Below are 26,825 nucleotides of genomic sequence, written 5' to 3'. Positions count from 1 at the left end.
ATAAGGTGACGTCGTCAGCTGAGTGGAGGACCACCCGCTTATTCACCACGCTCTCTCAGTTCTCAAAGTTCTCACTCTTTGCTTTTATTGTTTCTGCTAACAGCAAAGAAAAAATGTTCTATAATAAATAAAACGAAAAAATTCAAAACAAATTAAGGAAATAAACAAAACAAATAAGAAATAAGAAAACAAACAAAGAAAAGGAAGAAGAAGACAATGAACAAAATTTGTGCTTTAAGGAACCTTTTTCTTCGACGTTTGACAAGCTGGTGGGCCTCGAATGAGAAGACACTGTGGTGAATCCGTCACCTTATTAGTAATTTCACCATGGGTTGGTTCTCTCTGCGTTTATTGAGAAGGTGATGCAAAATTAAGCTTAACTTTGATCATTTGTTTGCATGATTTGACCAATATCTTTGATAATTAACAGTATATCCACATATTTATAGTTAATTGTTAATTTGTTTTTAATTCCAATCTGCGCATCACTCGACTTTGTTTTGTGACGTCACAAAAGGTAGGGCATGCAATAGTTTTGGCTTGTGCCCCACCTTACACTTATTTCACTGTTAGCTTTCCCAATAAATATTGCGACTGAATTTTGAGGGTCCCAGGGTCTAAAGAAAACAACAAAATTGAATTAAAAGTAGATATTAAAATGTCCAGAAACAATACGGATACTGGGGACACAACCATAATGGCCACCACCAGCACATCGGTGCAGGATTTCGGTGCCAGCGAGGAGCTGGAGCCGCCTCGTGAGTCTCTGGTAACTTGCACCCGCCTTTCATTGCACTTTGACTTTTTCTAATCTTTAATATAATCCATTCATTTATGTAAAAGATAACCACAGCGGTTAGCTTTCTACAAAACACCAAAGTGCGGCACACAACGCTTATCCAGAAGCAACAATTCCTACGGTCCAAAGGTTTGACGGCCCACGAAATTCAGTTGGCATGCGAGCGGGCCGGCGTCTTTACCCAAGATCCGAATAATCCCAACACGGTTATCAATATTGGCTCTCAGGTGCAGGCTCTGCAGCTACAGCCAACAGTTTTCGGCCGCATTCGGGAGATAGTGCATTCGGCGGCCTTGTTTAGTGGCGTCATCTATGCGGTATACCTATTCTGGAAGGTGAGTGGAGTGAATCTCTGATTGCCATATGGCTGATTTATTTATCCTAACCTATCCGAACAGAAATTCATTGCCCCCTATCTGTTTGGCAAGCCGAAGAGGAAGCCCGTCGAGGAGGTTCTGGATGACATTGACAAAAAGGTCGAGACACGCACCGAGGACCTCAACAAGGAGATCTCTGTGGTCAAGGACTTGATCACCAGCCAGCAAAGGGATCATGCCCAGCAGCTGAATCGCGAGTTTAGCAATTTCCGCAGCGACTTGGATGCCATCAAGGGTCTGCTGCTGAATCGCAAGCAGTTCGCCTCACCCGTGGCCCCAGTGACAGTGCCATCCATTCCCGCCTGGCAGTTGGCCAGCTCGCCGCACCACCATCATCTGCACAGTCCGTCGGATGACAATGAGAAGGGCGACGATGCTGGCTCCGGCTCAGGCTCCTCCGAAACCGAGGTGGTCACAAAGAACAGCGACTCCAGCCTGGAGATCATGTAGAGGCTCGCCATATTATGAACAATATAGAATTATATAGAATAGCTATATAATATAATATTTAGCTGCAACGTTTGTATATTGAATTTCCCCCCTTGAATGCCTTTGAGACTTTTTGGTTGTTTTTTTTTTCCTTTTTTGCGTTTATAGCCATTTAAGTTTTTCTTTATGCGAGTACACTCCTCTCCTCTCTAAACAGCTAATCCATATCCAAGAGGTCTACACACTCACTCACACACTTATGCGATACGATGTCTATATAATATAATATATAATAATAATAATAATAAAAAAGGTTTACATAATAACAGATTTGAATCGAAAGAAAATGATTGTTAATTAAGCGCAAAAATGCTTTTTGTTTTTGTTTTGTTTGTGTTTACGATACGATACGTGTGTGTGTGTCTGGGGGTTCTGTCATATTCGTTTTTTTAGTTAATAAATTTCGACTTAATAGTTAATTGATTTCTATAAATTTGTTTGCCGAGTGCTACATTCTATAAATTGGCTAAATTCCCTTTAGTTGTGTGTGTTGAAGTGTTTTTTGTTTTGGTTTGGTTGGCCCTAGACTCATTCAAAGTCCTTCAGGGAGTTTCCATTTGGAAATTCGAAACTCTCTCGAGATCTCAGAAAACTCGGATCAAACCAAAATGTTTGCTCTGTCGTTTATTGTGCGGGGTGCGTAGGTGTAGTTTCATTACAAAATGTGGGTTCTCTTGCGAGTTCCGTATTCTGTTTCCTCTACTTACTTTAATGCTTATCGCCATGTGGTACATGCGATATTTCAGTATTCAAATAATTTTTTGTTTGTTTGCAATAATTGTTTTAAGGTAAATGTATCCTATAATATGTTAATAGTCTCACAAAAGATTGTTTTAGGGGCTTTAGTGTTGGTTTTTATATGTGTGGTGTATTGGTTTATTATTTTACGTTCTGTTTTATGTTTTTGGGATTGGAAAACCATTTTGTATACCCCCCAAAGCAAGGATGGGAGAACACGCCCACATACCCACACTACCCATACTATGTATGCGCACCGTAGTCCTTTCTTCGGGTAGCTGCTTGGCCCTTGTTTTCTGGGGGTATATATTTATGTATGTAGACTACACGCATGCTACTCTCGCTCATGCTTGTAAGATAAACGACGGCCAGGCCGGTATCTAGCAACTATTTCAACTTAAATATAACATATTTACACTTAAAATGTATAACTTGTTTGTTTGCCCTAACACTGAACGGATTGCGTACTGGGGGGGGTGATTCGGATTCCAGCAGCCGCGAATGCCAAGAAATTTAAAATGGAAAACTCATCAAACATTAATAGGTATAATGTAGATAATAGGATATAGCATAGCGGTAGAAAAGTGTATAACAAGATAGAATATTCTATGGCATTTGGGCAGTGGGAGCCGTGCTGCCCCCCCCCCCCAATTACTCATTGATTTCCTCATGCAATGTCCCCCTAATATTTATGCTAATCGAAGTAAACACAACATTGTGGTACTTAGCCCAAAAGTGCACAGATAGTTTCGAAAAAAATAGAACAATACGGATATTGAAGTAGCAGTCTGCTGTCTTCCTTCATTGCCTTCTAGACAGCCGAATTGATGGCTGCCTGGGTGCTGGCAGAGCTATTGATGCTGGTGGCCTGGCCAAATGCTGAGGCAGTGCCTGCCGACGATGTGCTGGCCGTGGCCGTAATGCTAACAGCAGCCGCTGTTGCCGAAGTTCCGCCATCAGGATAGCCACCGGAAGCCGGTGCTGGGGAGAGCGACATTGTGGATGATGAGGGCGATGAGCAGTCACTTTGTACACTCATTGTGGGCGAGGCAGCCACCAGATTGCTGCTGTTGCTCGTATTGCTTATGGTTGGCGGGAACTGCGGAGGCGGATTCCCAGTGGGTGTGTGCGGCGAAAGAGGCGTCAGAATGGAAGATGAGGCTGGGGATGGGATGTTGTTGCTGCTGGCGCTCGTTGTAATGGCTGTGGCATTGCTGGCGCTGACATTGTTTAATGCGCTGGACGTTGTCGGCGTTGATGCAACTCCTGTGGCCGCACCGGATGTAGACGGTGGTGGCGTGGCCGCAGGAGATTGCTGGCTGGGATGACTGTTGGCGGCAGCCACTGCCATTCGTTCACGCTCACGATCCCGTTGCGGCCGGAAGGCCTCGCGCAATGCCTCCACACGATTCTCGTTGGGTCCCCAGCGGGCGTAGCCGGCGCTGTTCTGCAGCCACACCACCTGGGTGCCCTGCATGCACTTGATAAGCACTTCCGATCTGTTTAGGTACGAAAACAATATAATTACGAATAGTTCTGCTGCATTCCAAGTCTAATTAGATGCTTACTTCTGCAGCATATGCTGATATCCATGCCTGTACTCGTGGGCCATGCCAAGGACCACCATTGAGCGGCGCTTGTACATGCTCTCGTCCAGCCTGGATATGCTCTTCCACTCGGGCACAAAAACAATGAAGCTAAGAGGAAATATAAAAAAATTGTTAGATATGCACGATGAATAAGTGTAGGAAGCAGCCTACCTCAGCGGTTCCATGGTATCGGTGAGCAGTTTATCAATATGCACCAAAGAAGCTTCAATCAATTCCTCACAATGCGGAGGATTCACTTGGAAGGATCCCGACACGGGTTTAAACTCCAGGAAGGGCCTGTGAAAGTCAGTCAATTAACATACCATAAAATAGTGGAAAATAAATTCAATGAGACGCACCCTCGGGAGCCAAAGTAGGCATCCGTGTCCGCGAATGCGGAGCAATATTGCCGGAAATAGGAATTGAATGGCGAGGCAAAGCATTCAAAGCTGACACCGAAATGACGATGAAGGCACTCGAACACCGGCACTGGCAAGGCCGCCTGGGTGATCTCCGCTTCCTGCGATGAGTTCAATGAGTTGCCAAGGAAGGTCTGGTAGCGCTTCAGCAGGCACCACACTCGACCAATGAACAGATCAAACTTCTTGTCGTCGAAGCAGTTGTGGCGATACAGCTGCTCCAGCTTCTGCAGATAGGTGAGGTTGATATACTGGGCATCCGGCTGATTGATGGCTGCGGGCGTATACTTGATGATCATGTGATCGCGATCCTGCAGATATTCGATGGCCGGCATGCGGGGCGAGGGCACTGCAAACTGAATGGGATAGCACCAGACCTTCTTCAGGTGCGGCGGCGGTGGTGGAGGCGTTGGCTCCGGTATACCATGATCCTTCAACAGCTGCAGGTGTCGCTCTCGTATCTTGCGGGAATGATCCGCGGACATGTGATAGATCTTCACGCAAAGCGTCTCCACCGAACTCTTGACCGTCTCCACCAGATGCGGCTCGCACTGACGCTTCAAGTGAGCCAAGCGATCCTGGAAATCCTCGTAGCTGGCGCCCACAGTGCGCCGCAGCCACTGGAACGTGTCTTCCACATTCCACTTGACCACCTTCTTCGACTCGGGCGGCGCTGATCTGGATTCAATGATCTGCTTAGCAGCCTCGGCATAACGGGAGAGCTGCTTCCGGGCATCCCCTGTGAACTTGGGCTTCACCAGCTTTATGGGTATATCTGCCATGATCTCGCGGTACATGGCGCTTGATATCTCGGGTTTGCAGTTGCTGGGCAGCAGCGGATCGCATCCGGTATCGATCACCTTGCGCTCCATCAGCCAGCGATTGAACGAGTCCCTCGGCGCCTTGATGTTCTCCCTCCTCATGCACAAATCCTCGTAGGTCTTCAGCAGTTTCATACTTAGTGCTGCTCTAAGTGCCTCAACCTCTGGGTGTGGCTGGGGCAGCAATGTGGGCGGACGCTCTACAATAACCGCATTGGTGCACACCTCTAGGTCCCAGGGTCCGGCCAGGACGAACTTTTTCATCGGCGGTCCACCGCCCCCGTGGTGCTGATGCTGCTGATTCGGATGGACGTGCATGTCATCAGAGGGCCTTCGCTTCAGATGATGGTGGTGCTGCTGCTGTTGCTGCTGCATGTGTGGAGGAATTGACGTGGCTCCGCCAGCATGGCAAATACCCAGGGGATCCGTTAATGGATCGAATGGTCTCGTGCCGGGCATTTCCCACAGCGATTCGCCTGTCACTTTGTTCCAGTAGTACGGACGATTCTCCCGCTTGGACCAGAACTTGCGCCAGCCCTGATTCACCAGTTCGGCAGTCAATTCCTCACCGTATCCTCCAGGACCCGGACCCAGCGTGGGCGGCCCTTGCGGGGTGTGGGCCATGCTCTCCAGGGGCGATGGAGCGTGCGTCTTTGTCGGCGTTGAGGGGGAGGAGCAGCTGGCCACTGGCGAGCTGCCGGCACTCATGTGACCAGACCCCAGGGAGGGAGGGGCATCGCTTAAAATCGGCCCCGTCACCGTGGGCGCCCCAGCTGTGGGCGAAGGCGACATATTGTTGGAGGCACTCGCCGTCAGCTGGTCCCAGGCACTCTGTGAGGCACTGCTGGTGGCTGACGGAGACGGCCCCAGGGGGGTACCCGTGGAGGCTATCACGGATTGCGGCAGTCCCGCACCCGTCCCCGGCCCCATATTGTGTATATTGCTATTGCTGTTGTTGGCTGCCATGTTGTGGATCTGTGAGAGAGGTAAACAAAAATAATATGTTTACAGTTGCAGTTGACAGAGAGAGATTGAGAGTACATTAAAGAGAGAGGAGGCAGAAATGAAATCAAATCAGCAGGGATGACAGTGTTAGATGTAAGAAACTAGCGGGAAATGTGACAAATCTCAAGAAGGAAATATATTGTCAAAGTGCATGGTTATATCTGTAATAATAAACGGAAAAACGTCTAAGTTCGAATTCTCATGAGTACGAGGATAGTTTAAAAGTGATTTTACAACTATTTTATATTTTCACAATACTATAATTCTCATATTCTCAAAGTGTTTCCTACAATTGATATTTAATTTTCCTTCAAATATGCAAATACTCTATAGCTTTTATTCCCACGACAACCACACAAAAAAAAAATAGCTAGACCTAGCTAGAAAAAAGCCGTGCCAACACAACACTAGATAATGAAATGAGTGCACGTCGAAATCGAAGAAACGACAACCACCAAAGAGGCGATAACTGCCGTTACGGCAGTCGAAACCAGACTTTCAGCGAAGCGAGATCGCTCAGGGCGGCGGTTGCTAGACAGGGGAACGTGGGAAGGTTGTGAAAAAATATTTAAATTAATTTGGGAACGACGGCACACGACATTCTACCAACAAATAAGAGAACGGATTTTGATTTCCCCGCTCCCACGAACAGAACAGAACAAAAACCGTCCGCAGAGAGAGACGGCGCGCATGAGCGAGAGAGCCAGAGAGCGACGGCGAAGAGAGCGCAAAACCAATGACAACAACTCTCACACGAATGAGAAATCAAAACAAATTGCAAAAGAATAGAGATTTTCTGCCTTTTGCCTGGGTTATGTGTATATGTTTTGACGAGCGTGTACCTTAGCGTATGCGCACCGCCACAAGCAGAATAAAAAATATATAAAATTATTTGCTGCACACACACACACAATGAAGCAAAGGCATTATGCACGCCGTAAACAATTGCACATGAGCTAAAATACAAAAAATTACACTTTGTTTCGTGGCCCCGATGGCTACGTCATGGCACAAAAATAATGGCGCGCTTTTTTTTTATACACATCCAAACAAAATAAAATTGCTAAAATTAAAGGAAAAAACATTCAATTGGGTTTGGATCGAACATCGTTTAATCTGAATCATTCGCAGGAGGAGCATAAACAGGAGCATAGTCAAAATACACAATATTCTAACTGCAACGAAAATTTCTCTACACTTTCTTTTTTGCACCCACAGGCAGCACATCAATATTTTCCATTTTATATACGCCTGCTGCTGCCTGGCCTGGCATCGTGTGGTCGTACTTTTGAAACGCCTTTAAATGCCACAAAACTCACCTATTTCCAACTATCCTATTCAGATAAACACTCGCTACGTGTTTGTAAACATTTAGGCGTATTCTATACGTAAATATTCCCGCGATTTTCTATGCAAATTGTAAATATATTCTTCTCAAATTCTTTTTCAGCGACCGATACTGGGAAGTTGATTTGAGATGGCCTACGCGCAGCGATATGAGCGATAGGTATCGATTGCTTGGTATTTTTATCATATCGATGGGAAAAACCAAGGATGGGCTTCAAAAATACTAGATATTATTCTGTTTTGGAATTTTATTCTACGGATGGTGGAATGTGTAACAATAAATAATAAGTACTATACTTAGTTGACTGTCTGTAATTTAAGGCAAATTTCTATGCTAATGTTGAGATCCGGCTTGTATCTGTTAATCAATCGCAGCAAATTGAACTTTTTCGCTTTTGAATTGTTGGACTCCAGCTCGTACAGCGTCGACAGGTTAACCAGCAGGCTCTCGTTCAGGGATCTCTGGGGGTTCTGGTTAATGGCATGCTCATACAGATTAATGGCATCCTTGAGCTTGCCCGCGTATAGTAGACACACGCCCATGTTGTTCAGAATCAACGTATTGCCAGAGTCCAAGTGCAATGCCTTTTGAAATATCAAATACGCTTCGGGAAAATCATTTTTGGCCACTGCTATTAAGCCCTTGTCCATAAGGTCCCTCAGATCGGGCGCAGAGTTCCTGTAAGTGAAGTAGAGTTAGCCAATGTCAGTTCATACCTGGACAACTTACATTTCTCGCAGTCGCCGGGAGACGGCAAACTTTTGCTCAGCTCCAAATATGTCACCAATTTGCAGATAAATGCGACCCCAGGCCGAGTACAGAGAACGCTGGTCATCCTTGCTCAGGTTGGAGCGTTTCAAGAGGGTTCCATCCATTATATCATCAATCATACTGAATTTCTTCATCTAAAAGCGAGAATTAAATCTTTTACCAGGTGTATTTCATGTCAGCCCTTCAGACTTACCATCAAACCACAGTTTATAATCGAATGCAAGACCCTCTCGCATCGCTTTTGCCAGAATTCCTCCGCGGTTTTGTTCTGCAGCTGTATAAAGTGCTGCTTGATCTCGGTGCTGGTCACATGCAGCTCCGACAGCCGGTCCAGGGCTATGTGTGGCTTTCCCATGTAAATGGGCAGCTCGGCGAGCAGCAGGCGGAACGAGAAACACGCTATGGATCCACTTTTTCCATTGTACATCTCGAGATAGAAGTCGTAGAAGACATCGGGTGCTGTGAGCTGTCCAAAGGGTTCCGCCTCTTTCTGCAGCAGTTCGAATTCGCCCAGCTTCGCCAGCAGGGCCAGTCGAGTGAACCACAGCTGCAGCGAGTGGGGTGAATGCTTGGCTGGTTGTCCGGCACGTCCATAGCCCTGGCCGTAGACTGTCAATAGTCTGCCAGTCAAATTAACTGCCGTGCGGAGGCAGCCCGCGTGAATTAGGTTTCTCAGGCCGCGCTCGTCTTGGGTGACATCGTCCACGCCAAGGATCTTACGGTTCGCCAACTCAGCTTCTCCCAGGTGCTGGGTCACTGCAACACTTATGGGATCGGGCTGCAATGGCAGGTTTAACTCGTTTATAAATGAAAACTCAACAAGTTTCTTTGCCTCACTTACCAGATCGTGTTGTAGGTGTATGCCGGGCATAATCAATTTGCTGTGATCATTTTCACGGGGCAGCTCCCACAAATTGCGGACCTCGTCGGTGACTTTGATTGGTTCATCTACCTCAGGTGTTTCTACAAACTCGGGAGGTTGGAAGAAACCTGCGAATGTGCTCGACAACATATTGTTGCTGTTACCCCCACTGCCACTGACAATACTTTCTGTAGAGATCTCCTTGGGCTGCTTTGGCTTGTTCGTCAGCTCATCAAAAAAACTCGGTGGATCATTAGCAAAGTATTCGCTAAGATTAGATTTATTTGACATTTCTTGTCTGTTTCCTTTTGTTGCTATTTTTGGCGGAGTATATCGATAGCTGTATTGATTTGCTGCTGTTTTTTGGTATTTTTAAGAAATAATACCAAAATTTTCTGGAAAATACTAAATACTTTTCTGCCATTCCCATCCCTAGTACGCTCATCATAAGTTGATTTCTTCGCAAAACAATCAAAAGAATCAAAATGCCTTCAAACAAAATCAGTTAGTACACATGCCGAGCACCTAAAACCAATCAGGAATTAATGTTTTGTATTATTGTTCACAGCAAGACCACTTAAATGGCACCGGAAAGCGACAACAATAAAGAAATGGAACGACGAGGAAATAAGAACTATGCTAACATACATTGCGAAAAACGGGAACATCGAGGTAGGTAACCATTATACTCTTAACCGACTTTAACCAACACCAACCACTTGATAGAAACCCACGGCAAAGAAGTACTACACGAAGCTGATGGACGAAACCAAGATAAGCGGCACCTGGAACACATTTAAATGCAAACTGAGATATCTAAAAGGCACTCTGCAGAAGGCCAACACCTGGATGAAGACGAAAGGTGCTGAGGTAGACGATCCAGCTAGAATTAGAGGTAAAACTGATTACTGTGATTATTATGAGTTTAATCAGGCAATGCTTGCAGAGACGTTGCTTCAATTGTGCCCGCACTATGATCAATTGGTTGACATGTTTGGCGCCGATTTCAATTTCGAATCCTCCATGAGCAACAGCGTATGGAACACCAACTACGACCAACCGCGCTTCATTTTCAGCAACGACGACTCGCTGAATGCGGAGTTTCTGAAAAGCGAAAGCGGTTCGTCCATGGATCCCATTGACTGCTCTGATTCCGTAATTGAAACTGAGCTAAATAATCACCAAAATGGAATCGAGGAACCCCAAAAGCCGCACATCGATTCTGCGAAGAAGATCGTTGAGTTGGACTACAAGGAAGCCTTGCTGCAGTTGGAGGTGGAGAAGTTCCAGTGGCTGAAGGAGAAGGAGCTGCTAAGAATGAAGTTTGAGGAGAAGAAATTCGAGTCAGCCGTTAAGTTGAGAAAACTCGAGCTGCAGCAGGAGGAAAGAATTGCGATGTATGAAATCAAAATGAAATATAAGGATAAATAGATCCTCAGACAGTCTCCTCCATATTTAAGTATTATTATAATTTTTTAAGGCACGTGGGAAATGTTGATTAAAACTGATAACTTATAATGTTATTGTGGTATTGGGATTTATTAATCTATTGCAATCTATTTACGCGTACAATTCATTCATTTTATTTATTAATATTGTACAATACATAAAGCAAAATGTCGATTATTCTAAAGCTAAACAATATGATGCCATTTGATGACCAGTTTTTCATTTGCTTTTGTTTTTTTTTGTTTAAACATAAAATCGCAGTATTTACAAAACAATGGAACCCCCTTTCCAATGGTTCGAACTTCTCAGTTTATTGCCCATTGAAAATCGTCTCGGGATAATAGCTGGGAGCATTGAACATGCGCGGGAAGCCATTGCCATCCAACTGGCCTACGGGCAGCACCGACATAATATCACTGCAAAAGAACGAAAGGGAATATATATAATTAAAGCAACACTCACACAAAAAAGAGGAAAAGAGAAACACATTTACTCCACTTGCTCGAGAGGAGTGCTGGGAGTGTGTTCTGCAATTTGACGCCCAGGGAGAAGGCGATCAAGCAGCGGGTGAGCGGTGCGGCACATGCTACACGCATGCGCTGCGTTAGGGTCACGTCCCGTCCCTTCCCATAGCTCTCTAAAAATATGCAGGACCCGACCCTAACCCATGGTAGGAGCTGGCAAAATTGAACATAAAACACGCTCAAGTGGCAACTGGACGCTCGCAAGTGTTTTACGGTCACTTACGGAGCACAAACGATTTTTAATGCCAATTTCCCAAAAGGCAATTGATTATATTTGTTCCCAGTTTTCCAAAATTCTTCTGGGTGTGGAACACACTCAAGTGTTGAATGAATTGTTTTACGAGTTATGTGGAAATGGAAAGAAAGGAAAGGCTCGAACAGAGTAACACCCTAGGACAGGACAGAGGATTATCATTCAATATTAACTTACGATCGTTGTTGGGGCGTACGATCCCTTTGCCGGCGATTCTTGAACCAATTGGATACTTGGGTGAGCGTCAAGCCCGTCTTCTTGGCCAGCGTTTTCTTCTCATCGGGCGTGGGATAGCGATTGGTCAGATAGCAATCCTTTAGGGCATTCCGCGACTTCTCCTTGAAGCAGTAGACCGTCTCCTCGCCATCCCATATCGTCTTGGGCAGGGGATACTTCTTTCTCAGGCGATACTTGTCGACAGCGCCCAGGGGACGACCGCGCACCTTTTCGGCCTCTTTGTAGTGCGCCTTGAACCAGAGATTCTGCAGATCCACATGGTACTTGATGGAGAAACAGTGCGTCTCCAGCAGGTTATATAGTTCGTGGAATTGTCCCAGATTGTAGGCGACCATGGCGCGGGCACGCAGCACACTCTCGTTGGTCTTGAAGAATTCGCTGGGCGGCAGGCTGCACAGAAAGGTGGTTAACTTCTCAATGTCGCCCTTCTGCTGCAGTGCCTCGCACATGCATTGGATCTGGGAATAACACAAAAGCATAATTATAAGAGATGCTCCTCTATGGACTACTTCAATTGCTCACCTGATCTGTGGAGAATTGCAGCATTTTGGCATCGATGGGAAAGTTGCCCACGGCGGACATGTTGTGGGCAGCCGTTAGATTCGATATTAGGTGTCCACCGCTGCCCGGGTGACCCGCTAGACCGCCACCACCTCTTTGGAGACCCGTGCACAGGGCATCCGTCTTCGTATTACCATTGAGATCGCCCAAGGGGCCGCCGACACCGCCGCCGCCGCCGCCATTCTCGAACATTATGCTGTTCAGTGAGGGATAATGTGTGGGCGTGGTGGAGGCTGTGGGCGGTGGGGACTTGTCATAATCGTTGGTAATATCCTGAAAGCGTCGCTCCAACAGATGATCCTTCTCCGCGCCCTCATAGGTCCCAAATTTATCCAACTGCAAGACGGTTTTGCACGACAGATTGCCACGATAACCTGCAGACGGTGGAGAAGAGGAAAGCGGAGAAGTTAGTTCGTTTCTCACGTGCCATTTCGGTGGCACCCCCACCCCAGAGCCCCCTCACATTTGCATGTGACTAATCGACCAAATACCCGACCAAAAAACGCTCGTCTTTCGACACCTTCGGGCAAGGGCAGGGGGCGGGAACGGGAACGGGAACGGGGAGTGTATCGAGACCATAAAGAGACATTAAGCAAATAAATAAATTCGATATGTGTACATAAATGTAAATATGCAAATACATATACATATGTATGTATGTACATATATGTAATACATAATGCATTTGATGGTACATTGCTTTAGGCTACAGAATGGACTATGCAGCGACGAACTTTGAATGCACTGCAGCAGGGAAGGATAAGAAATGATAGAGAAGAAAATAAGAGGAGAAATTACAGCAGTTCCTGATCATATATGATGAACGAATTAAATGAAAAAGCCATATTATAATTGTATTATTAAAATGCAAATGTCATTCTCTAATGGATTCCATATAACCCCATCCCTTGTGCACCCTACACTGCAATGCATAATCCTCATAACTTTTGTTATATTCAGCAAAATGTGTAGTAGTCCGTCCTGGCTTTTAATTGTTTATGCAGCGCCTCATTGACGCCTCTTGTCTAGAGTAATACGATATTGGCCCTGTCTCTTTGCTGTGCTATGATCTGAGCAGATACCAGACGTTAGACATTGCATTAACTAACCGGGATTTGGCAGGAAGAGTGATCCATAGGTCATGGGTGAGCTCAGATTATCCTGTTGCACCGCCGAATGATCCGATGAAGTGCCGCCGGAACTGGTCGAGTCCAGATCCCCGCTAATCGACACTGATAGATTATTTGTATCCATATTTTTCTCAAACATTATTGCACTTCTTTCGAGCACTGAACAAAGTTGAGTTGTAACTAGATTTGATTGGAATAACTTTTCACTTTTATTCACCGCAAACACTTGATTGATTCGTATTAAATATTCATTTTGAAATATTTCCAGATTTAAATTTGTTAAACTTCATTCACTTTTGGCACTTGTTTGTGTTATATATTTATTTATTTGCCAGATTTTCTTTGCACTCGAAGAACTGTTTGAGTTTTTCTTTGGGGAGATCCGTTCTCTCCTGACCGTCTTGACGCGTTCGCTGTTCGAAATCAAATGAAATGCAAGCGGAAGCAGAGCCAGAGCCGTCTATGGGGAATCCCAGGGGCAGGCAGGCACTCGGCAGGCCGTTCCGTTGCCGTTCGTTTCGGGGCTGCAACGAAGTGGCCGTTGACTGGTTGACTGGCTGTCTGCTGTGCAGGAGCTGGCCAATTTAGGGGTGGGTGGGTGTTGCGTGTGCCGTTATCCTTAGCGTAAGAGGGCGTTACCTTTGGGCAGCCATTTTGTCATGTTTGTGCAAATCTTTGCTTTTGTGTATTATCTAACGGTGAAAAACATTGAATTTCATTGTGAAACAAACATCATGACCTCATTAGAATCGTGTTTAAGGGGTGGAGTGGGTTGGTGTATCGTATCTAATGAATGCCCGTGTGCATTTTCTTGGAATTTACATCAAATTTCTATGACATTGCTTAATTTCTTTGCACCGAGTTTTGTGGCCATATTTTTCCGTCTTTTTTTGCATATAAAATGCACATAAGAATCCACGAGTCGAGTCTGTGAGTCGGCTCCCAGTGCCCAGACTCAATGCAATTTGATGCCCAGTCGGAGGCTGGGATTGGGAAAAGAATTTTCGTTGCGAGTCTCTGCCGCTGCCGCTGCTTCTGCTTACGCTCATCTAATGGGATCAAATTTCAATTACAAAATTCTCCTCTCCTCCACGGCTGCATTCAACACGAAATGGTGCGATAAAGTAAAATGAAATAAAAGTGACATGGACACAAAGGTGACAATCCCATCCACAAAAAGGCTAAACAATCGCGTTGCCCCCAGGAACACATGAACAGAGAAAACACACATACAGAAACAGGAGCACTTTTCCAGTTTTTGCAGGGAATTCATTAAGCATCAAATTAGGAAGGAGGAGGGTTGACAATTTCGTCACACTCGACGCAATTCCAGGTCCCAGAGCACAGATTTGTCACAGAAAGAGGCACGGGCAGAGGGATGCTCTCTGTCCGTGTGATTGATTCGCTGGAGTGGGAGTGAGATGGAGTAATCCTCCTGCAGGTGTCGATACCGATTACCGATTACTAACTTCGATATTCGAGCTTTTGTTGTTGCCTAGCAGCACCCTCCCCCTTTTGATTAGGTGTGGATGGGCGTTTGCCCTCTAATTGACCGCAGCAAAAGGATTGTAAATTTGTGCACACGAAACCCAAGCTAATTCCATTATTAAAATCACGTGTTAGGACTTACCCGTCGGCAATCGCACAAAGCTTTTTGTATTATTATTAATTTTTTGTTTGTACTTATTTTTGTTGGATTCTCGCCTGGCTTGGGCTCAATGGAAATGCGTCTTTTGGTTCGTTCCCACACTATCATGTTTAGCTGAGGCAAGCACATTTTTTTGTTTGCCTCGAGTGTGTTTGGTGTCTGCTTCCTAAATAATGCAAGCGCATGAATGCAAATTCATTCGCAACAATTTTCAAATGGACTTGAAACAGTTTAAATGCACTCCAAAATCGTGCATAAAGATAAGAGAACATAGTTGAAGATAAGCTAACTGTCGGTGACGTTGCCTTGCAGATGAAACTGAGACATTATTATGGCTCCCATGATGAACGACCCTGAAAATATATTTAAATTGAGAATTTTCCTACTTAAATGAGAAACATATATTTCTAACAAATGTATTATTTTCATTTTTGATTAATTATAAAAAAAATCTGGGTTTTTTTATTTTTATTTTTATTTTATTTATTTATATTAAATTTCCAACAATTTGTGTAGGTATTTATGTTGCTTTTTACCATGCCATTTTTCTCGGAGAAAATCATATAAAAGAGTGGTGATTAGTCCTGAAATTGGATTACAAAATTCTTTGTAATTTATTTATTCTATTAAAGATGTATCACCCAATTCCTGCCTTCAAAGAAATATAAAATCATCATATTCCTATATCAATCGCTCATATCTCTTAGTACCATTTCCTGCTGCCTCGACTTATCTTAATCCATACATCCTTTGGCCACTTGCACGCACAATATCTATGTAAATGTTACTCCCATTTCAATAGAGTTCCAACTTATTGCATCACACAGCATTCAAGCATTCCATTGTGTCTCCCCACTCAAGTACCTAGAAATCTGAATACACTTGAGCTCTATAATCTTCAACTATTACTCAATTTTCCATGCGAAAATCCTTAAAGTTCCTCTCGAATTTGTGCACATTTACTCATAACTTCTTGCATAACCATTTGCTGCTGTCCAGCCCATCGTTTTACTGTTGTACGCCACTATTGTGCCCTTAGATGGCAGACTGACCACAAATTGCTTAACTTCTCGCAAAAAGAAGAGACAGACAGACAGAACCCGCTGATATTTAGCAAACGTCATGGTCTTAGGCGATTGTTACGAGGAACCTGCCTGGTTAATCCTTGAATTCCAGTTCACAGGGCTACGAGAGAGATAATAGAAAATAGAATAGAAAATAGAGCAGCAGCAGCAGCAGCCCAGAAAACAGCTTAACAGCTGTAATCTTTAAATTCTGAACAAAACAACAACAAAATGTTTTGTAAAGTGTCCCCGGGATGTGTCACCTTGTCGTTGTTCCTTTACCAGTTCCCCGTCCACGTCCCTGTCTGTCTCCATTCATGAATGCAGTCTGCTGGTGCTGCTACACGGATTCCCTTATCCCGTCTGTCGATCACACAATAATGGGCAAACCGAGGCATTAAACGCGAGTAGGCGTACCCGAGAGACCCAGAGGATTTCTGTATTACGTCTGGAAGTGGGTAAATGATTTTCGCACCTTGTTGGACTGTGCGCATATTTACTTATAGATATTGTCGTGTATTTTGTGGACACATTGTGACACTCCAATTAATAATATTCTTCGAGTAAATCCGTGCAATTAGTAGCGCAAATCAATCAATGCCTTGGGAGCTTCATTAATTTAAAACATATGTCGAGAAACACAACAATTTCCAACCAGCTAATTGGAGGCAAGGCAAGGGCGAACCAAAGGGGTGCATGTGCATGTGTAAGATGATCCTGCGACGGCCTACCGCCTGCCTGCCTCATTATTCTCATTAATGAAAGCTTCTTGTGTGTGTCTCTTCTTACTGTACAACAACTATAAATCAAATAAATACGCACACACATTTCTTAGCTTCAACTTTTTGTTTACACCTGAGAGCCAGCCTCAACCATTGCATTGATATTTATTTTCTAGATTTGAATATGATAATTTATGGGTTTGCTTTACTACTTCCTGAATGGGATTCAGATTCCATTGAAAAGTGAAACTTAACTGGAAAAAGGTAACCAAACGCCTTGATAGTCATCGTTTTTGCAGATCAGTTTTATTGATTTCTCGTATTTGCAGTGCAAACAAACAAAATTCTTGAGAAATTTGCACTGAAAGGAAAAGGATAATGATGAGATGGAATCGGCAACCCATTCGGCTGCTGCCTTTAAAATTCTATAGGTACATGAATGGCGGCAGGAAGTAACTATATTCAGAGCTTCATTAAATTGTTATAAAATTATATTTTCACTTCCCTTTTTTTTTAACCCACTCAAATGAAAACTCTCGCGGGACACAATTAGTGGGATTCGTTTTTTAACAATTTTATTTTAGACATATGCTTTACGGGTGGAACCCTGTCATGTCCTGGTGGAACGACCACAAAATGAGCAAATAAATCATAAATGTTTCATTCTACGTAATTGAGCCTCGCCTCGCCTCGCACACCCTTAAGTCCAGTGCTCGGGAGAGGGTGAGGCTGTCGCTATGGCCACGGGTACGGTACGGGTGTGCTGTGGAAACAAGAAAAACAATGTAATCCGATCCAGGTTCGGAATGTGCGTAATATTGTGTGTAATCCATGCAGAGGGAGATGGATAGGGAGAACGGAAGGAGAGGCACAATGTACCCCCCGATATCCGTTTAGGGGTTGTGCAGCGAACAGGCTCCGCCCACGGAACGAAACGGAAAACGGAACAAAAGTTCTAAGAAAAATCAACGAATTTAAACAAACGAAAGAACAAACAAGGAAAATCAAACGTTTTTGGATAAACGTCGGACTGGACGGTGGTTGACATCGACCAGTCGCAGGCTGCCGCAAACAGTGGCCAGCGGCTTGAGGAAATGTCCCAAGGCATCGCCCAGAGGCTCCGTAATGTCACGCAAGGAGCAGAGAATGTTGTACACCAGGATCAGGGGCGGCTGCAGGAAACCATTGAACAGCGTGGTCAGCACAGGCTTCAGCACATAGTCGGAGGTCAAGTGCAGCAGTCCCACAAGGAGGGTGTTGACCAGAGAGTAGAGCACGAATCGATAGCACTGCAGAATGAAGGCCACCACAAAGGCCACGGCAATGTGCAGGAGTCCAAACAGCTCCGCCCAGAAGTGAGTGGCATAGGTGGTGGCCCGATCTGCGAGGACAATGGCATTGATCCTGGGATGTGTGTCCGTGGTGCTCAGATAATCCGCACAGCCGTGCTCGAACGGATATATGCCGATGCACGTGTGGCGCGATTCCTCCTTCTTGTTCCAGTGCGGCTCGGGCAGATTGTCGATGAGGCTTTGCGAGTGCTGCGGCTGGCACTTGCACATGTTGTCCAGCGCGTGCATCAGACGGTTGACAATGCCTGGTTTCTCCTTCTTCTTCTTCGTCAGCTGCGGCGCCTGGGATGCTTTGTTCGCCTTTGATCTCGGGTGGACTCCAGCACGGCCACGTAGTGGCACAGAGACACGGGGACGCCGCTTCGAGTAGCGCTGGAACTCAATGCGTTCCGGGTTTTCATTCACGCTACCCAGCAGTAAGCTCTCCGGCTCGGCACGCATCTTGTACAGAGCGGGCGGTGAGCTGCCATCCGTTGTGGTGCCAGTTGTCTCTTGCAATCGGTCGTTTTTGAACACTTGATATTGGGTTTTGATCGGGGCATCTTGATACATGTCCGATTCGCTGGATATTTCCATACGGGGACGGACCTTCTTGAGTGGCGACTGTATTTTGGCTGTCACACCCACATGCTGCACTCCAATCAGCATGGATTCAGAGTTGGCGCAGTCCATATCGGTTGATTCGGACATATTACTATTCTAGCTTATGACTATTCGAATTCTAATTCAAAACTAACTGACAATTCGACTTCGATAGCTGAGTTATCGATATCGCCTGGTTGGAATGGAATCGTATAAAATGTACATTTATTGAAATTTGTCGGTCGATTAAATTCTATTTGTAGGGTATGTTCAAGACTATAGGGTATCATAACTCCCATACGCATGTTTTTCAGTCTTTACTCCATCCCATCTAATTCCAATCACGTTAAATTCTATCCACATTCCACACTTACATATCTTACCGTTGACCGTTTAGAAGGTATATTTTGGTATGTTTCTGAGGGTCTGCTGGTATATTTGGTCGATATTCCGCTGTCACAATTCCACAATTTGCGGCACTTTTCCAGAGCAAAAAATTTACATAAACCGTAAATACAATTAAGTGCCTTTTATTAATTTAATTCATCTCACCAAGCATTAGCTTAGCTAAAATTAGAACCGCTTAAATGTTGTCATCGGCTTGGCGCAGCGTGGCTATCAATATTGAAACCCAATTGACTGCCGCCTATTTCCGAGGTTCGTCCAACAAATTGCGATTGCAACTCCTCCGGATTGCGATTCCATCTGGTGCTGGATCAATACGAAGACGATTTCTGGCTGTTCCTCCCGTCTGTCAAAGTCCCGTCAACCGTAATCTATCCATACTCGTACATTTAATGTTTAATCTAATCTCTGGAGCCCTAAGCTTTTTGTTGTCGTTGTCACTCTGTGTTTTGGTTTTGTTTTTATATTTGTTTGCTTGTTGCACCGCTTCTTGCTGTATCCCCTCCATGTTCTATAGCCCTTTCGATGTCTCATTTCAGTTCAGAAACTGCGTAAAGTTGGTTTTAGAGGCATGCATAGCACTGTGGAAGACGTTAAGCTGGAGAGCATGCAGGTGAAAATCCTGCCGGCCTTGCAGGACAACTACATGTACTTGATTGTGGACAATAAGACGCGCGAGGCAGCTGTGGTGGATCCTGTGGATCCCGAACTAGTCATCAAGACCGTACAAGAGCAGAACTTGACGCTCAACAAGGTCCTGACCACCCATCATCACTGGGATCATGCCGGTGGCAATGAGAAGCTCGTCAAGTTGTGGGAGAAGGAGTTGGATGTTTATGGCGGCGACGATAGGATCGGCGCATTGAACAAAAAGGTTTCCCAGGATGACAGCTTTACCATTGGCAGCCTCAACGTACGTTGCCTGTCCACTCCTTGCCACACAACTGGCCACATTTGTTATCATGTGACCGCCGGTGATGGCAAGGGCGAGGGTGCTGTCTTCACGGGCGATACTCTGTTCCAGGGAGGCTGTGGCCGCTTCTTCGAGGGCACACCCGAGGAGATGTACGAGGCGCTGTGCACAAAACTCTCGGCCCTGCCGGACAGCACCAAGGTTTTTTGTGGCCATGAATATACATTGCAGAACATGAGCTTTGCTCGTCATGTGGAGCCCGATAATGAGAGCATACAGCAACGCATTGAGTGGGCCAAGCTGCGACGTGCATCTCAGGATCCCACAGTGCCCTCTACCATTGGCGAGGAGAAGATCTGGAATCCGTTCATGCGCGTCCACGAGGCGTCTGTTCAGAAGCATGCTGGAGGAGCAACCGATCCCATTATAACCATGGGCAAGTTGCGCAAAGAGAAAGATAACTTCAAGGCCTAAGGGCTTTATATTTGATAAATTTAAAATGTGATTATTGGATTTTGTTGTGAATAAAAATAATTGTGAAGCGCGCACACCTCGCGTCACCTTACTATTGCCACACACCATGCACCCTCGTCGGTATATACTATTTAGTACATTAAGTACAGTTTTGGTATATTTCTGAGTGCGGCCGGTATATTTTAAGGAAAAGCTGCGGTCACATTTGGCGACGCTATGAGATTTGAAAATTTCGACAACTTTGCCACAAAATGGATAAAAACAAACGTAGGAGTTCGGTGAGTGTTGTTGTAATTTAAAAATACTCTCGAATACTTATTTGGACAATTGCACGTATGCATTTAAAGCTGCGGCAGCCACCGCCAACCAAAGAACACGATCAAACAGCGCCATCGACGACGCGGAATTCCCTGCTGAAGCGTCGCATCAGTTTCAGCGGCAAGAAGTCTGTGAGGTGAGTGCGCAATTGGCTTAAGCATTTAAATTATACCAGCTGAATTAATAATGTATGCTTGACAGGGAGTTTGTGAATACAGAGGAACCTCATTATTGGGATAACTCCTACGAATTATCGGACCACACCAATGGCGAAGACAGCAGAGAAAAGGCATCGAATACTTGCCCCAGCCACCAGATGCCGATGCCGATGCCGATGCCGACGCCGACGCCGATCCCGACAGCGCAAAAGGAGAATATACCCGAGCATCAAAGTACCCAAATAGAATCGACATTGAATATACGGACGAGCCTGGATGTGCCCATGCTGACATGTGAAACGAATCGGAATGCCCGAAATAGTACGCAGTCCCGCGAGTCGCTCTACGCTGAGAGTTTCTCGCTCTCCTGCATAGGGCGGGACAAGCTCAAGGATGCGCTGTACAATCATCGTGTTATGGACAAGACCATAGATCTGATGCATATCTCGTCGAAACTCAGAGATGACTGCTCGCTGGAGTTGTCAACGTTCGAAAAGGAGCATTTGAAAACACAGCCAACGAAATCTGGGGGTGATTCCTTTATGGATATTACGCCAATAGGATTCGCTGCACCCTTGCCAGTTCCAGTGCCAGCAGCTGTCGCACCAGTTCCTGTCCCAGCTGCAGCTACGCAAAGCTTCATGGACCTGGAACAGGAGTTTCTCAACTGCTCCAATCAACATCTGACAACTAAGGCAAAGGAGAATGTTAATGCTGCACAAAAATCGGAAGAAAGCCGAGCGGAGAGCCAGCGTCAGGCAGATATATCCTTTGACTGCGACATGAACGGTTGGTTTGACTTCCCTCTTCGCCTTTTTGGCAGTTTTTAATGTGGATTCTTTTTGCTTTTGCAGTTTCCGATGCGAGAGATCGATTGGCAGCGAATGGCTCCTTCGGCGCAGAGTCCAACAACAGCACCATCAACTACATGGGCGACGAGTCTGTGCTCATACCATTTGACATGATTTCCGGCAAAAACATAAGCAAAAAGTTGACATTTCGCCAACTGAACGACGAGCTGGAAGCGGGAAAGATAAAGGTTCTTGTAAACGGACCCAGAACTCCAACTGATCGCAGTAGCAAGCAGAGGAGATTCTGGCATGGCCTCGAACAGCAGGATCAAGACCAGGAACCAATGGGCATCAACATCAGGAGCATCAAGCCGCGGGGAACGTTGAATTTCAGCGAGAATATGACCATGTCCCCCTTGGCACTAACAACGCCAGTGGCCCCGCGAGTGGCAGTGCCATTGCCGAGGGAAAAGCTGCAACTGCCAGCAGACGACAAGCGCAAGTATCGACTCTCGCAGGCGGATGAGCTAATGCTGGACAACACAAACTTCCTGGCACATGCCAAACTGGGCGATGAGACCCAGTCCCGCAACAATTCCAAGAGCTTCACGAGGCGAGAGACAACATATGAGAACTCGGAGCTGGATCTAGGACTGCCTAGCAGAGAGGACTTTCCAGCACCAAAGCACTCCAAACCCAGACAGACCATTTGTCAGCCCACGGCAATGGATCAGGAAGAAGCTGCTGCTGCTGCCATGCCTCCAGTACGCTCCTGTGCCCGACGCACCCTGCACATGAACGAGTCCATGGCCATGGAGCAAGAAGCTACGACGCAGCAGCAGCGCATGAAGGGCCTTCAGGTGGTGCAGTGTGTGCGGGAGGAGATTGTCTGCCAGTACGCGGAGAACATCCCCAGCAAGGGCAACAAATCGAAACGCAGAGAGACGCTGCTTATGCAGCAGAGCATGGATGAGGATACTACAAGTCCACCCAAGGAGCTGCCTACGATTGGGCGCAAGTCTAAGCCCAGGCAAACTCTGCACCTGGAAGAACCTTTGGAAAAAGACGAAACTGTAGCTGAAAGAGCCGCACCCGAACCTGCAACCGTGGAGAAGCCTCAACCAATGGAATATCAAAGATCCAAAGCTAGGCAGACGATACTTCAGGCGGAACCCATAGAGGTAGAAGCTGCACCTCCCGCATTGAACAATGTGCCGCAGCAACCAGCTCCCGTTTGGGTAGGCAGCAAAACGAAACGCAGGGAGACGCTGCTGATGCAGGAGAGCATGGAAGAGGATATCATAAGTCCCCTGAAGGAGCTGCACATCAGGGCAAACGCTCCTATGACGGCAAAGAGTAAAGCTAAGCCCAGGCATACGCTACACTTGGCGGAGCCATTGGAGGAGGATGATAGCATACCTCAGACTGTTGCAGCCACTGGGGCCACAAGGAAATATCATTTGCAGCAGCCAGAACCCGTGGAAGAGCAACAGCCAATGGGATATCATAGAACCAAAGCTAGACAGACCATTCTGCAGGCGGAACCCATAGAGGAAGATGCTGCGCCCATCAGAATGGATAAGTCAGCAGCAAAGCAACGGGGCAAATCCCGACAGACTCTCCTTGCGGCGGAACCCATAGAAGAGGAACCCATGCTGCAGCATCCTTCAGCTGGACAACAGCGCACGAAATCAAGGCACACGCTGCTCATGTCCGAACCCATTGAAGAGGATACGAATCAAGCCAGGGAAGAGCCACGGCTGACATCCGCCAATAAGGAGAATCTGCCCATGGAAGAGGACCTTATGGAGGAACTGGAAACGAGGCGAATCGACCAATCAACTGTCTATCGGTCATACAAATCGCGGCACACGCTTGTAATGTCAGAGCCCATAGAGGAAGATCGCACCAAGGCCCCCGGTAAAGATGTGCCAAGTGGCTTTCGTAGACAAACTTTGCTCATGGCAGAGCCAATCGAGGAGGAAACGTGCACGAAAAACACACGCGAATCCGCGAAAAAGGCTGTGGCCTACAAATCGAGAAATACTCTGCTAATGGCGGAACCCATAGAGGAAGAACGAACCAAGGAGCAGCCTGTGGCCCCCGGTAAAGATGTGCCAAGTGGCCTTCGTAGACAAACGCTGCTAATGGCAGAGCCCATCGAGGAGGAAACGTGGATGAGAAACACTCGCGAATCCGCGAAGAAGGCTGTGGACTACAAATCGAGAAATACTCTGCTAATGGCGGAACCCATAGAGGAAGAACGAACCAAGGAGCCGCCTGTGGCCCCCATGAAGGATGTAGCAAGTGGCCTTCGTAGACAAACGCTGCTAATGGCAGAGCCCATCGAAGAGGAAACGTGCACAGCCAAGCCAAGAAACACTCGCGAATCCGCCAAGAAGTCTGTGGCCAGAAATACTCTTTTAACGGCGGAATCCATTGTGGAAGATCGAACGAAAGAGCAGTCTCTGGCCCCCGTTAAGGCTGCGTTGAGTGGCTATCGTAGACAAACGCTGCTCATGGCAGAGCCCATCGAGGAGGAAACGTGCATATCCAAGCCGAGAAACACACGCGAATCCGCGAAGAAATCTGTGGTCATTGAGCAAAATGTGGCAGCATTAAAGCCATCTAAAGCAAGTCAGACTCTGCTCATGGGCAACTCCATGGAGGAGGAGGACAGGGAAGAAGCGAAACCACACGAGAAGTCTACAAAAATGGCACCAAATCGTGGCTCCCGGGGCCGGGCACAACAGACAATGATCATGTCTGAATCGATGGAAGAGGATGATGACGACTTCCAGAGTCCACTGCAATCATTGAGAGCTCCTCTGGAGCTACTCCCAATCACTCCCATGCAGAAACAGAACCGCTCAGCGTCTGGAAATTCCATGAATGAATTCGAAGAGTTCGAGGAGGAGACGAATGAGTCGGCTGCAGCTCTTGGTCCGCTTCAGGCATCGCTGCGAAGGAAACGCTCCATCTATCACTCCGTGAGAATGGAATTGGAGGGCGAAAAATCAGCAATTGGCACACCCAAACGACACAGTGCCGCTGCCAAGCGATTGCCAGCCCACCTGACGCCCAATCTGCCAGAGTCCAAGAAGCGTAACACACACCTTTTTGCGAACAGTAAAATGATGGAGGAAGATCAAGAGTTGTCGATGGATCTGAGTAGAGTTTCCCTTCAGGAAGTGGCGAACAAGACACGCATTCCCTTGGAGAACTTCAACGAAAGTGTGCAGCCAGTGAGGGATGTGCAGAGCGACCGCTTCTCACGTAAATTGAATGATGATCCAGATGTGATGGAGGTGCAGCCGCCGCCGCAGGCCACTGTATTTGAGGGCAGGCCCATAACCATTTCGGATGTGTCCGCTTACTTTCAAAGCCAGGCGCAGCAGGTGCAGAAGGAGCCGACGGTGAGTGCCACAGAGCCAGAGCAAGAGCTGGAGGAGGCTGCCACACAGAAAGAGCCAGAGCAGGAACACATGGAGCAGCGCAACTCTGGCTACAGGGATAGTGGCAGCTCCACAGATCGTACGTTTAAGAGCTACGCACCCACAAATCAAAAATTCATCAATCTCTCCGGTGACACGACCATCTTTGCGGCTGCCCTTGTGGAGAACATCGATATGGATGAGCCGGAGACGAATAAGATAGAAAATGTGCGGCTGAGTTTGGTCTCCACGCTGGCGGATGAACCGGACACGGATGATGAGGCAATGCCCGCAGAGCCACAGGCAGAGCCTGAGCCCTGCCAGGAGCAAAAGGAGAGCTCTCGCATGGTGGCTGCTGGTTCCAGCGCCTCCTGCAGAAAGTGTGCAAACTGCAGGCGATCCATAAACGAAACAAAGCTGAGCAACGATTCCTTTGTCCTGCCCTCCCTGCCCCAGTGGGGTCTGACGCGGGAAATTGAAATGCTGCAACGCGTGAGACAAAGGCCCAACTTGGACGATGTGCACGAATATTGGCAGATCAAGGAGCAGGAGAGGCAGACCAACGCACTCGAGCAAGCGCTGGACGAGGAGGAGGAGGAGGGGGCTCAGACGGAGGCCAACCAGTGGGACATCAACGAAGTGTTGGCCGCATACAGCATAAAGATCGAAGGGTGAGATCCACAGAAATATTCAATTTACCTTCCGCTTTAACACATTCACTCCACACTCTAGATTAAAGCGCAGTCTGGCCGATAGTCAGGAGCTTGTGCAGCCGATGGTCGAGCCACCATTTGAAACGTTTTTCGATCGCCTTCAGGCACTGTTGGGCGAGCAGCAGCCCAACTGGATCTTTGACTATCAGCTAAAGATTTCGCGGAAAATGATATTCACCCATCGACTGCTCCCCACATTCCGCCTGATTGTGGACTACGAGACAGTGGATGACGCTGAGACTGGCATAGTGGTGAACTACATCGGGGTGGAGCAGGCAACAGCGATTCCACTGCAAAGATGGACAGCGTTTGAGCACCTGCTGGACTTTCAGCTGCAGCTCAAGTTGCCCGTGAATCTGACCAGCGCCATTGAGGGCAACAGTGTGGTGGATTTCGCACAATTTCTGCAATGTATAAACGCAATTTGTGTGGACATCAAACGCACATTCCACAAACTGCTAACGGTACTCACAGCCACGAGGGCGAGTCTGCAAAGGTAACACCTGACGATCCCTCGTGCCCCTCACATGCTTACAATTTCTCGTTCTTTTTCCCCCTTCTAGACATGCGAATCGAATGGTTATAAAAAAGACTGTGCGCAGGCTCATTGAGTTGGATACACACACGCGCATTGACAGGACCGATTTCGTGATTGAAATTGCCAATGTTGAGAGAGTTTCGTTTAAAGATATTCTGCAGCCCAAACTGCATCTCTTCAACGAAAATATACAATTTCTGCCAAAAGGAGTTGCTTTCTTAGAAGCATTTCTCATTCATCCTGAGCAGTATCTCAAAGCTTAATAATTTGTACAATTTTATACATTTTTTTGTTATTTTTAAATTTACATTTTTAAATTTAAAACGAACTTTTGGTTTTCT

At 46.5% G+C, this 26,825-nt stretch overlaps 8 protein-coding genes across 12 annotated transcripts; 4 read left to right on the top strand and 4 right to left on the bottom strand.

Annotated features, from left to right (window-relative positions):
• The first annotated feature begins 563 nt into the window (after positions 1-563).
• On the top strand, positions 564-1,734 carry LOC117579109 (peroxisomal membrane protein PEX14). Its single transcript, XM_034264834.1, has 3 exons — positions 564-769; positions 844-1,134; positions 1,198-1,734. Exons 1-3 carry the CDS (start codon positions 659-661, stop codon positions 1,624-1,626), a joined length of 831 nt encoding a protein of 276 aa, XP_034120725.1. The 5' UTR covers positions 564-658; the 3' UTR covers positions 1,627-1,734.
• Positions 1,735-3,055: 1,321 nt separating this feature from the next.
• On the bottom strand, positions 3,056-7,716 carry LOC117579106 (mRNA (2'-O-methyladenosine-N(6)-)-methyltransferase). The gene is made up of 5 exons (XM_034264832.1): positions 7,557-7,716; positions 4,352-6,207; positions 4,164-4,289; positions 3,972-4,100; positions 3,056-3,902 (listed from the first exon to the last, which is right to left on the bottom strand). Exons 2-5 carry the CDS (start codon positions 6,196-6,198, stop codon positions 3,215-3,217), a joined length of 2,790 nt encoding a protein of 929 aa, XP_034120723.1. The 5' UTR covers positions 6,199-6,207; positions 7,557-7,716; the 3' UTR covers positions 3,056-3,214.
• A 101-nt stretch (positions 7,717-7,817) lies between these two features.
• On the bottom strand, positions 7,818-9,555 carry LOC117579107 (trafficking protein particle complex subunit 12). Its single transcript, XM_034264833.1, has 4 exons — positions 9,198-9,555; positions 8,550-9,134; positions 8,315-8,490; positions 7,818-8,263 (listed from the first exon to the last, which is right to left on the bottom strand). Exons 1-4 carry the CDS (start codon positions 9,507-9,509, stop codon positions 7,882-7,884), a joined length of 1,455 nt encoding a protein of 484 aa, XP_034120724.1. The 5' UTR covers positions 9,510-9,555; the 3' UTR covers positions 7,818-7,881.
• Positions 9,556-9,641: 86 nt separating this feature from the next.
• LOC117579837 lies at positions 9,642-10,885 on the top strand. Its single transcript, XM_034265935.1, has 4 exons — positions 9,642-9,722; positions 9,787-9,890; positions 9,945-10,113; positions 10,165-10,885. Exons 1-4 carry the CDS (start codon positions 9,704-9,706, stop codon positions 10,647-10,649), a joined length of 777 nt encoding a protein of 258 aa, XP_034121826.1. The 5' UTR covers positions 9,642-9,703; the 3' UTR covers positions 10,650-10,885.
• Positions 10,886-10,913: 28 nt separating this feature from the next.
• On the bottom strand, positions 10,914-13,795 carry LOC117579836 (homeobox protein SIX6). The gene is made up of 4 exons (XM_034265934.1): positions 13,352-13,795; positions 12,204-12,616; positions 11,622-12,139; positions 10,914-11,083 (listed from the first exon to the last, which is right to left on the bottom strand). Exons 1-4 carry the CDS (start codon positions 13,509-13,511, stop codon positions 10,978-10,980), a joined length of 1,197 nt encoding a protein of 398 aa, XP_034121825.1. The 5' UTR covers positions 13,512-13,795; the 3' UTR covers positions 10,914-10,977.
• A 3,979-nt stretch (positions 13,796-17,774) lies between these two features.
• Positions 17,775-18,889, bottom strand: LOC117579288. Its single transcript, XM_034265091.1, has one exon. It carries the CDS (start codon positions 18,846-18,848, stop codon positions 17,811-17,813), a length of 1,038 nt encoding a protein of 345 aa, XP_034120982.1. The 5' UTR covers positions 18,849-18,889; the 3' UTR covers positions 17,775-17,810.
• Positions 18,890-19,170: 281 nt separating this feature from the next.
• On the top strand, positions 19,171-20,603 carry LOC117579290 (hydroxyacylglutathione hydrolase, mitochondrial). 3 transcript variants are annotated; one of them, XM_034265094.1, is made up of 2 exons: positions 19,171-19,249; positions 19,685-20,603. In XM_034265094.1, exon 2 carries the CDS (start codon positions 19,717-19,719, stop codon positions 20,530-20,532), a length of 816 nt encoding a protein of 271 aa, XP_034120985.1. In that variant the 5' UTR covers positions 19,171-19,249; positions 19,685-19,716; the 3' UTR covers positions 20,533-20,603. The 3 variants fall into 3 exon arrangements, with proteins under 3 accessions (XP_034120985.1, XP_034120984.1, XP_034120983.1); XM_034265093.1 differs by lacking the exon at positions 19,171-19,249 and adding an exon at positions 19,256-19,397; XM_034265092.1 differs by lacking the exon at positions 19,171-19,249 and adding an exon at positions 19,256-19,511.
• Positions 20,604-20,719: 116 nt separating this feature from the next.
• On the top strand, positions 20,720-26,812 carry LOC117579287 (titin). 3 transcript variants are annotated; one of them, XM_034265089.1, is made up of 7 exons: positions 20,720-20,810; positions 20,880-20,986; positions 21,052-21,169; positions 21,206-21,797; positions 21,863-25,904; positions 25,966-26,442; positions 26,510-26,812. In XM_034265089.1, exons 1-7 carry the CDS (start codon positions 20,784-20,786, stop codon positions 26,745-26,747), a joined length of 5,601 nt encoding a protein of 1,866 aa, XP_034120980.1. In that variant the 5' UTR covers positions 20,720-20,783; the 3' UTR covers positions 26,748-26,812. The 3 variants fall into 3 exon arrangements, with proteins under 3 accessions (XP_034120980.1, XP_034120981.1, XP_034120979.1); XM_034265090.1 differs by having other exon boundaries at positions 21,052-21,797; positions 21,863-23,712; positions 23,887-25,904; XM_034265088.1 differs by having other exon boundaries at positions 21,052-21,797.
• The last annotated feature ends 13 nt before the right edge of the window (positions 26,813-26,825 follow it).

The sequence above is a fragment of the Drosophila guanche genome, unplaced genomic scaffold (genome assembly GCF_900245975.1).
Source record: "Drosophila guanche unplaced genomic scaffold, DGUA_6, whole genome shotgun sequence".
In the NCBI taxonomy this organism is placed as follows: Eukaryota; Metazoa; Arthropoda; class Insecta; order Diptera; family Drosophilidae; genus Drosophila; species Drosophila guanche.
The sequence above is the reverse complement of the archived record's forward strand: the minus strand, read 5'-3'. Positions and strand labels throughout refer to the sequence as shown.